The sequence below is a fragment of the Ipomoea nil genome, unplaced genomic scaffold (assembly GCF_001879475.1).
Source record: "Ipomoea nil cultivar Tokyo-kokei standard unplaced genomic scaffold, Asagao_1.1 scaffold0117, whole genome shotgun sequence".
Taxonomy (NCBI): Eukaryota; Viridiplantae; Streptophyta; class Magnoliopsida; order Solanales; family Convolvulaceae; genus Ipomoea; species Ipomoea nil.
This window is the reverse complement of record NW_017616545.1, coordinates 1,470,449-1,482,307: the sequence shown is the minus strand read 5'-3', so window position 1 is coordinate 1,482,307 and position 11,859 is coordinate 1,470,449. Positions and strand designations below refer to the sequence as shown.

At 36.1% G+C, this 11,859-nt stretch overlaps 1 protein-coding gene across 1 annotated transcript; it reads left to right on the top strand.

The window, feature by feature from the left end:
* The first annotated feature begins 2,120 nt into the window (after window positions 1–2,120).
* Window positions 2,121–2,981, top strand: LOC109161843 (uncharacterized mitochondrial protein AtMg00810-like). Its single transcript, XM_019310416.1, has one exon. It carries the CDS (start codon window positions 2,121–2,123, stop codon window positions 2,979–2,981), a length of 861 nt encoding a protein of 286 aa, XP_019165961.1.
* The last annotated feature ends 8,878 nt before the right edge of the window (window positions 2,982–11,859 follow it).

The following is an 11,859-nucleotide window of genomic DNA, read 5'->3' as shown; positions in this document are numbered from 1 at the left end:
GACATATAGTTGAAACCGGGTTGGCCCTACTGGTCGAAGGCTCTGTCCCTCTAAAATACTGGGACTATGCTTTTGAAACCGCTACTTGCTTAATAAATTACCTGTCCTCCTCAGCCATACAATTTCAAAGTCCGTACACTCTACTCCACAAAGTTTCACCCCCATACACGTTTCTTCGGGTGTTCGGGTGTCGTTGTTACCTGTATCTACGGCCTTATAATCGGCACAAGATACAGTACCGTTCGACACCTTGTGTGTTCATAGGTTACCCACCATCCTTTAGGGGTTACAGATGCGTTGACTTAACATCTGGAAAAACATATATCTCCCACCACGTTCGCTTTGATGAAACCATTTTTCCTTTTGCAGACTTGGAAAAACAGGCTCATACACCAGCGACTACACCCGTACTACCGTGGGCAGCTAGTCTAGTTATCACACAGACTTTGGCTCAAACCACATGTAACACCCCGAAATTTTAAAACTTTTGAAACTTATATAAATAAGGTAGAATCTCATTAAATCCCAAAACACGATATAAAAAGTACGGGGTGCTATGCCACACCTGAGCTAGAGAACTCAGGTGCACAGGTTAACTAACTAATATCCTTAATAATGTAAATGCATAAGTGTGGCACGCAGGCCGAAGAGGAAACTATCTACATCTACGCTCCAAGACTCTAGCGCGATCCAGTGTCTACTCCTCTGTGCCTGAAAGCCAAATATATCTGTTCAGCGAGAGATGCTGGACTTCAATCCGAATTCCCCAAGAATATCACACAATCATCAAGAAACTCTTTTCATCATCAAGATTATCAAGATAAAACCATATCCCCAATTATCAAGATCACATCATCAATATAAACAATTCATCAAGACACAAGAATATAGAGGGATGCCTAAGAGGGAGATCATAGCTAAGAAAATAGGTTTTGTTGAGACATGGGTTACCTCTTAGCCTTAATTAATTTCCTTGGCTATGAAGGATCTTTCTCTAAGTCTTTCTTCTTTCTTGATTTCTTCTAGGGGAATTCTTGGAGCTCCTTGTGTGGTCAGAGATTATTGTGGTGTGGGTTCTAGGTGCCTCCTATGTCCCCTATTTATATTTCTAAGAGTCCTAGTTAGGGCCCAATTACTATAGGTTTGCTAACTCTATTCCTTTTAGGACTAGGGGTTGGGTTTTAGGGGTGAGGCCCACGGACTATGGTGGGCCTTTTCCTAATTAATTATTGTAATTTAATTCTTTCTTTGGATAATTGGTTAAATGATTAATTGGTTTTAGGGGGCGTAACACGGGGTGTTACACCACAGTTGCACCAACGGGGCCAGTTGAGGGTCCAACAGACGGTCCGGTGCCCTTGGCTCAAGACCCTCTACCTTTGGCCATTGAAGGGCCGGTCATGAACCGCCCCACCAGGGCCCGTAAAGTCGTGCCTCAAGAGCGAGGACATGTGATGCGCCTACGATGTATGACTCGGGGTACAGGCGAGCAGTTTCATGCATTGAACGCAACTACTGATCCCACTTGCTACTCACAGGCCGTTGGACATCCACATTGGCGTGAGGCCATGGATCAGGAGTTCAATGCTCTCCTCCACAATAATACTAGGTCCCTGGTTCCGGCTGAACCTCACATGAATGTGATCGGCTGTAAATGGGTGTTCAGGACCAAACGTAATGCCGATAGCTCGATTGAGCGGTATAAAGACCGCCTTGTTGCCAAAGGGTTTAATCAGGTAGCCGGCGAGGACTTCTTCGACACTTTCAGCCCTGTTGTGAAGCCGACTACAGTTCGGTTGTTATTTTCTCTTGCTGTGTCCTATCATTGGACGCTGCGCCAACTAGATGTTCATAATGCCTTCCTTAATGGGCACTTAGCTGAGACTGTATATATGAAGTAGCCTCCGGGGTATGAGGACCCGACACATCCAGGGCACGTGTGTCACCTTCAACGCTCTTTATATGGCCTGAAACAAGCCCCTCGGGCGTGGTTCAAAAGGCTGCATGATTATTTTCTTTCTGGAGGTTTTCTCCCGTCTACAACAGATGTCTCTCTTTTCCATTACTCGGCTGGCACCTCCCGGGTATTCTTGCTAGTGTATGTAGACGACATCATCATGATGGGGTACGATGCCACGCTCATCCCTACTCTGCTTCACCGCCTGCCAGCCGCCTTCAAGATCCGAGATCTTGGCACTTCGGGGTTCTTTCTTGGTATTGAGACCATCAAGAAAGAGACGGGCATGATTCTCTCACAACGTCGTTACATGCGTGACATCCTAGCCCGAGCTGGAATGGCTGACTGCAAACCGCTTACCACGCCAGCATCTGTAACTCAGGTCGTATCACTGACTGAAGAGTCTTGTGACAATCCAACTCAGTATCGCCGCATTGTGGGAGCGCTTCAATACTTGACTATTACCAGGCCAGATTTGTCTTATGTCGTTAACCGCTTGTACCAGTTCATGCACTCATCGACGGTTGTTCACTGGGGTCTTTTACAACGGGTCCTACGCTACATCAAGGGCACTCTCACCTATGGTCTTCACCTTTCGGTCTCTGCTTCATCTACAATTCATGCCTTTTCAAACTCCGACTGGGCTGGTTGTCCTGTCGACAAAAAGAGTACTAGTGGATATGCTATTTTTCTCGGGTCCAACCTCATATCTTGGCTATCCAAAAAACAGTGCACTGTCGCCCGCTCATCTACCGAGGTTGAATACAAAGCCCTTGCCGATGTCTCCGCTAAGGTTACGTGGGTCGTGTCATTGCTTCGTGAATTGGGTCTACACAACGGCGAGCCGTCTACTTTATGGTGTGACAATCTCGGGGCTACTTATCTCTGTGCGAATCCAGTATTTCACGCTCGGACCAAGTATGTAGAGATCTATTATCACTTTGTCCGAGACAAAGTTTCTTCTGGAGACATGGTGGTCAACTTTGTGTCAACTAAAGATCAGCTGGCGGATATCTTCACCTAACCATTACCAAGACCACGGTTTGCCACTCTACGTGACAAGCTCAATGTGGTTGCGCACCACCCTTGTGCTTGAGGGGGTGTGTTAGTCATATTATTATTATTATTATTCCTATATCTTTTAATAAAGTCAAACGGTTGGTATTGTGTGGCTAGCCTATTGTATAGGAATAGTTTACGTAGAATACTCAGCTTTAGTATTGTAATAGCTATCTCTTTGGAACTAAATGAATTATCGTTAATCTCATCCGGTGTGGGGCATGTAGTTGCTCTGGATGAATAAGGGAGGCGATATAAGGGTGACCTGGAGGTACAGGTTGGAACTGATATAAGGATGGAGAGGAGTAAAGGTTGGAACTTGGTATAAGGTTGGAAGATGAATTGTGTGCTTTGATGGTTACTTGCTAATTGATTGTCATTGGATCCCTTTGTTGCCTTTAATTGCTATTTATGAGCTTACTTGTCTATTATGCCTTACAAATGTAGGATGCATCTAGTATCTTTATGATGATTCGTAATGCTAAACCTATTGTCGTGTCTTGAGTCTTGATCTTGGTTTTAAAGCTAGAGTTGTTTAGGATTATATATCTATTCCAGTCTAAAAATGGTTTTCTTATATCTACCTATATTGTACTTAACGCGTGGGAGTGGGTTACCAGCATTATTTGCTGACGGTTGTTACACCGTATGTTTTTCATGTGCATATCAGTAGCTTCAGAGTGCGCTAGATGGACACGAGGACCTAGCTTAGATAGTTTAGTATTAGTTAGATGGTCTGTGAGCCTTGGATTGTATTATGGATATTAATTATCGTTTATGGTTGTTTAGTTAGTTTAGCCTGTGCATCTAGGTTCTCAAACCTAGATGTGGCATAACACCCCGATACTTATGTTGTTAATTCCACTTTGTTTGAATGAATAATGATAGATTTGCCTTTATTTCATAGGCTTTAAATGTTTTAAAAATTAGGGGTGTTACAATAAGTGTATGTATGTATATTATAAAAAATTATAAATATTCATGTTTTGTTAATTTTATAATTTCATTTCTTTAATTATATTTCATATTTTATTAATTATAATTTAATGAAATTGTCACAAATATTTCTACGGAAGAAACCTTATGGGGTTGTTTACTAAATTAGAAAAACAGAAAATTTTCTAGAAAAATGTAAAATTGGAGAAGTGGAAAAATGAAAAATGGAGAACTTGTTTACTAATTTTATATCTCCAATTTTAATCTCTTCTCAATTCTTCCACTTCCTAGGAAAATACACATTCTCCAAATGGAGAGATGGAACACGTGAATAGTGCTCAAGCTTAGGTCTTAGTTTCGAATCTTGCACACAACATGTTTTAAACCCAAAGCTATCATCTTTCTCTTCCGCTTTTGTTTCTTCCCTGTGCGTGCCCTTTTTATTTATTATTATTATTATTATTATTATTATTATTATTATTATTATTATTATTTTTATTATTACTATTATCTCTTTTCTTTTTCATTTTCCTCCTACTTATATATTTGTTGTTGTTATTATTAAATTATTACTATTATTATTATTAAATTATTATTATTCTTATTATTATTAAATTATTATTGTCATTATTACTATTATTATTATTATTATTATTAAATTATTATTATTATTATCATTATTACTATTATTATTATTATTATTATTATTATTATTATTATTATTATTATTATTGTTATTATTATTATTATTATTATCTTTGTTGTAGAAATATACAAATACTATATGGGATGATTGTTTTTAATAGAATAGAAAATTAGAAAAATAAAAAATTGGAGGAATGGAGAAATGGAAAACTGGAAGAATGAAGAAGGAAAACTGGAGAAATGGAAGAATAGAAAAATGAAGTAAACGACCCCTATATTTCTCAATTTTTTTTTTTTTTGAATGCTACTAGCTCTATTACATTGTAGTATCTGTTCATATACTTTCTCAATCTACTGAAACACAAAGAGCAAATAACGCCTCCACTGAGGCTCGAACTTACAACCTTCCAAATGGAAGTCCAACCCGGATACTATTAGACCACATAGTCCTGGTCCTATATTTCTCAATTTAATTAATTATATTAATTATAATTACCAGTGGTAATTACCATAATAATTTCATTAATTATATTAATTGTAATATTTGTTCTCTTCCAATATTTAAATACACTACCATAAAATTACCATAATAATTACACAAAAGAAGGAAAGAAAATTATGAGAATAATTACCTTTAATAAAAATTAGGAAATTATATTAAAAATTAATTATAAATTAAGGTAAATATAATTTATTTTGTGCCAATAATATTATACATTAAGTATAAAAATATATATGTATATAAATTACCATAATAATTACACCGAAAAAGGTGACAATACATAATTATTTGACAATAATATTAATAATTAATTATTAAGGCAAGTATAATTAATTTTGTGCAAATAATATTATACATTAAGTATATATATATACACTTTTAATCCTATTTTTATAAGCATAGTCCGTGTATATATTTTAAGAAAATAATCATTATTAAAATTGAGATATAATTTAAAAAGAAAATTATTAATTAGATTACCTAATATAATTGTCCTACTAATTGATTCCACGCTACTAGGTATAATTCCTATATTTGAAAACTTTCTAAAGCTATATACCAATTAATTGCCTTAATAATTAAGATAATTTTTAGTCAATCAATATTCAATAGTACTAAAAGTATTATTTCAAATTTCTATAAATAAGATATAATATTATTAAACCGAAATAATTAAAAATAATGTGTACATATTATCAAAAATTTTATAATAGTAATTTTTATTACCTAATAGAATTTGTCAATTATTAAACATTGTTTATGGTAATTATTGTATGACATTTAATACTAAAATTAATAAGTAGAATTTTTATAATTAAGGTATAATATTATTAGATCAAATTTATTAAAAATAATGTGTCCACCCTTAAAGTATTTATTAAAAATAATATTTATGGGAAAATGACACTTTTAAAAATAATGTTTATGGGAAAATGACATTTTTTTTCCATAAGTTATATACTTATAGCACTTTTTCCCCTTCAATTATTTATGTAAGCATATTAGCCCCCTCAATTATTTTAAAAGTGGTGGTTTTTCCCCCTAATATATTAAATTGACATTTCTACACTTAAAGTAAACATTTTATTTATTTTACTTCTCCAACAAATTATTGTGTGTATGTAGCAATGACCACGGTTCGGTTCGAACTAAACCAGACACTATAGCAATCGAATTAAAAGTTTTCGGTTATGATTCAGATCTAGAACCCAATATTTAGATTTCAATTTATTAAATTTATGAACCCAAAAAAGTGGATCATGAACTGTGAACCGGCGGTTCCGGATCCAGTTCGCGATTTTAATAAATTCTAAATATCGCGTTTTGATTCTAAATTGTAATTGGAATATTTTAATTTGGTTGCTATAGTATCTGTTTGGTTTGAACCAAATTATAGTAATAATTTCTTGGAGAAGAAAAATAAATGAAATATTTATTTTAAATATTTATTTTAAGGGTAAATATGTCCATTTAACATTTTAGGGGAAAAAAGAGCCACTTAAATAATTTAGGGGGGAAAAGTGCTATAAGTATATAACTCGGGAGGAAAAAGTGCTATTTTCCCTAAAATAAAATATACTTGTCTTAATAATTATTTATTAATATAAATTTACAATTATAAATTTGTATAAGAAAAACATATAAACTTCTGGTTAAGAAAAATTTCTCCATTTCCTTTTTCTCTTTCCTCACCATCCCACTCCCACTCTCTCTAGAAAAGCACAAAGTAGGATGAGAAAAGGCCTTCATCTACAGGGTCCTCACACCTAAATTCGATTTAGCTTTTGCTTGATTGTTGTTTTGCCTAGCGAACCACGTAAACCCTTAATGCTTCTTGTTAATAAAAAAAAACATAGAAACTTGAATGACATGTACAAATATCGAAGTCAACATACTAACTCTTAAGTTTCAGAAAATCTTACAAAATTAACAAAATTACCGTCGTTATCATCCTCGATCGCATCTCTACAATCTTCCATAAAAACTAAACCATTAGAGTTCTGTTAACAAGGCTCTTCCTCCTCAATTTCCTTTTGTTGAAGTAGAGCCTCCTTAAAGTATCTCCAAGTTCATACCAGATGATATAAACTGCAAAACATATTGAAGTACATGGGAATATATAGTTAAAAAAGGTAGAAAATTCATACAAAATGAAAGTGGAGAGATGAGTCTGAGAAGCCCTACCGATGTGGAGAAGGAAATGATGGGGGAGGTAGGGATTAAAAGAATTATAAATTTGTATTTATTGGAGGAAAATACAAATTCAAAAGGAAAGTATAATAATTTATTTATTTAAGGTAATAATAATAATAATAATAATAATAATAATATTATTATTATTATTATTATTATTATATATATTAAATATTAATTGTAATATATATATATATACATATATATATATATATATATATATATATATATATATATATATATATATATATATATATATATATAAATGCCCCTAAGTTTTGGGGGGAAATTTTGGCTAGCAGGATTTTACTTTTATATATATAGGGATAGGGATATCGATATAGATATATAGATTTTGGCTAAAGTGTCATCCCGCACCATGAACCATATCATATTATTCATGTCACACCATGGTCTTTCATAACATATATTTTTCCTTCTACCATTATTTTTTTTTTCGTCTATCATTTTTTACAGGTTTTCAACAAGTTACCGGTAATAATATGTTGTCATGGAATTTTTTGTTTTTTTATTTTTCTTTTTTCATAAATACAGGTTTCATATAGGTTTACCAACACACCACCCTTTTTCCCTCCACCGCCACTGTACCCTCCGAACCCCCAGTTCTACCATGGGCACACACCGCCAGTACAGCCGCAATTGGCTTACGACCCCTTTGTCGATCACCATAACCCCACCCCTCCCCCCCAAATACCTCCTCACCGTGCATATGTGATGGCTACAATAGTCGTCGCTCGCCGTGAAATTAAGGCGCTAATCTAAATAATGATTCATATGGGAATTCGAATTCAACCGCTAATTTTGGTTATGGTAATGGTGGAGCTAAGAGAATGATGATCCGAGCTCAATTATGAATGAAAGTTATGCGAAATCTGCTTGGTTTTTGGTTGATGACGGAAGGAGATTAAAATTGATTTGTGATCATGGTGGACCACCGGGCCAGGAAATCAGTAGTAGTGGAGATCATGGAGGCTCTGAAGGATATGGAAACGGTGCGAAGAACTTTCGTGACTCGAGATGTGGCGATTTGGACAGAAAACATGGATATTAAGAACTACAGACTAGTAGTGGACAAGTTGATAAGAATTTGCGGGCTTCAGAGTAATAATGGCTATGGATTTAGCAATTTTCTAGCTAATAATTACAATAGTGTAGACGAGGGGCGGAATACAATAATGGGCACTTTGGGGGTTTCTCTCCTGCTTCGAACAAAGCCAATAATAGCTCTTGAGAAGAAAGTATCACAGTTTAGGTTGATGTTTAGGTGGCAAAGCTGTTTTGGCCATCAATATTTGAAACATCAAAGCTGAAGGTCATTTTCCCCCGCGAGCATAGAAAACGTTGGGACCAAACCAGAGCAGACGACTACGGCTGGTCCTTTTCTCACGGTAACTAGAGCAGCAGCGGCGATCTCCAGTCCTCCTTCGGCGAGCAACAGCAACGAGTGGGGGTGGTCGGCGGTGTTGCGACGAATGCGGTTGGTGCCGGCGGTGTGATTGGTGTTGACCGACGAAGTAAAAGCCTTGGTGTTTGGACTCCATCTAATTTTTTACTTTTTATTGAATAAGAAATAAGTGCACGTCAGCAAAATACCGATTGCATGTCATCAAGTAAACTATGAAACTTATAAAAAAATTCTTGGCGAAACAAAAATAATGGTTTGTGGTTCCGAATATACATTTTGAAAGGTTAGGGTGCGACATGACTAATCAGGAATGGTTCATGGTGCGGGATGGCACTTTAGCCTTAAATTTTTTTTATCCCTTTTCATAATAGCATATAATTGCACATAATAGCATGCATTGATTATCTAGATGCACACCTAATCAAAATCTTATAGTCGTATATACATTCACATTGGATGTCATTTGTGAAAATGTAATTAGGGCGTACCGTTCAACGAGGATTAACCGACAGCTTCGTGCTAATAACGTGTTACAAGCTAATGCTTTCTTCCGCTGTTAATCTCTGTAATCGTCAATACAAATGTAATCGAAGAGAGAGAGAGAGAGAGAGAGAGAGAGAGAGAGAGAGAGAGAGAGAGAAAATTCAGACAATAATTGATAATGCTCAGGGAAATGTACCGGGAGATTCTCATTCATCCTCTACCAGAATACTTTTACACAATTATATATATATATATATATATATATATATATATATAGAAATAATAACTAACAACTACCTAAGATAATGGCTATACATAGAAAATAATTACAACAAAAACATCATTAATATAATCAGACAAAACATTACTTTAATTCCATGAGGTTTACAAAAACTACATATTTGATCTTTAACTTTTTAGATGTAGTGGCGCCCGTGGCTTAATGAATAAGGCACTTGACTTCTAATCAAGCGATTGTGGGTTTGAGTCCTACCGGGTGTGAAAAAAGGAATAATATTAAAGAGAATATTTATATATAGTCAAAACACGTAGAGATTTTGTTCTTCGAAAAAGAGAGAAACTCTTGCTTTGCCGATGTAGTCAACGACGGATGCATTGACCGGCAACGGTAAGCTCTTCAATAAAAACTCATGCTTTGCCGATGTAGTCAACGACGGATGCATCGCCCTATTGCAACGACTACAGCTGGCCAAGAACATTCAATGCGCGCGATCGAGACGACGAAGCAAGAGAGTCGACGACGGCAACCCTTACCATCTGGCTAGTACAATGCCGATGGACAACAACATCACCTCATCGGACAACGAGGACATTAGCATGGACGACAAGAGCGCTTGATCCTACCGCACCTAAGCCCGATGAGCAGGATTCGGCCCAATGAGCACCAAAAACTATTGCTGTGCTGATGTAATCAACGACGGATGCATCGCCCTGTTGCAACGACTGCAGCTGGCCGAGAAGATTCAAGGTGCACGATCGAGACGACGAAGCAAGAGAGTCGACAATGGCGCCCCATACCGTCTGGCTAGTACGATGCCCGATGGCCAACGGCAACACCTCGTCGGACAACGTGGACATTAACATGGAAAACAAGAGCACTTGATCCTGCCGCACCCAAGCCCGATGAGCAGGATTCGGCCCAATGAGCAGAATTCGGTTGTGCCGGCGTACGCTCTTCCCCGAAAAGAAAAGCCGACGAACATGGGTTTGTACATTCGATAAACCCTAACATATCATGACCATCAGGAATGGGAACAACATGGGCTCTCCAAAATAGAAAGTTCTTGTAGGTTAGTTTGATAGAGATAAAGTGGTGAGCAGTAAACATGGTCTTCACGGTAAGGTATTCACCATCGAGGTGACCGAAGAGATACCAAGATTAGAGACAGTCTGTTCCGAAGAGTTAACATATCCGTCAACAATTAGGAAAGAAACCTTAGCTTAAACTGATACCAGATGAGAACTATTAGAATTGTATTGAATGAATATAATTACAACTGTACAGATTGATGGAATTGATATAAAGGAGAATCATAGGAAGACTAGGATAGGGAGTCATAATGTGACTCAAATACAAAGAATCCTAATACTAGTCCGATTACAGACAAAACACTACATTAATTCCATGAGGTTTTCAAAAAGGTATTTGATGCTGAAGTTGCGCTTTCAACTTCTCAATTACAATTAAATGAAGTTTGAACTATATTGTTTTGGTGGCAATGAATTTTGAATGTATTTGATTAGCTTGTGTATCAATGCATGTAGAAATGGAATCATAACCCAAAATAGGGCGGATTTATGAGGTGGATACTGAAATGTGGCCGCATGAAAATTGGATGTCACAGAAGGAAAAGTGGTTTCGCGAAGACCGACTCTCTATGATTGAGAAACTATAACACCCCGTGTTACGGCCTCTAACCCAAACTAATTACTTAATTACTTACCCTAAAAAGAGAATTAAATTCCATAAATTAATTAGGAAGGGTCCACCATAAAACATGGACGCTTATCCCTAAACCAATCCCTTAGTCCTATAAGAAATAGAATTAGCAAACCCATACCATTCATAACCTAATTAGGACTCTTAGATATATAAATAGGGACATAGGAGGCACCTAGAAGTCACACCACAATAGATATCACCACACAAGAATTCCCAAGAATTCCCTTATCACCCACGTAGGAGAAATCAAGAAGATGAGATCTTAGAGAAAGAACCTTAATAGCCAAGGAATCTAATCAAGGCTAAGAGGTAACCCATGTCTCAACAAAACCTATTTTCTTTGCTATAATCTTCTTCTTTGGCTCCTTCTCTCTGCCTGTGTCTTGACAAATCTTTTATGATGATGATGATATGATCTTGATGATTGATGAGATGATCTTATGTGTTGATCTTGATAAATTTTGATGATTATAAGAGGATCTTGATAATTGTGTGATGTTCTTGATAAATCTTGATGCTCTTGATTTTAAAGATAAACTGTGATTTTGATGATTTAAATATGATTAGAGCCCTAGGTCAAAATGGGGAAATTCGTATTGTGATATTCTTGATATATTCAGGTGTTAAGTATGTTTAGAAGTCATGCTAGGACATGTTCAATATGATTCTTGGTTTTGATCCATTATTTGACTATG

Coding starts and splice junctions, on each gene's coding strand:
- LOC109161843 (XM_019310416.1), top strand. CDS start 2,121: ATGGGGTACGATGCCACGCTCATCCCTACTCTGCTTCACCGCCTGCCA.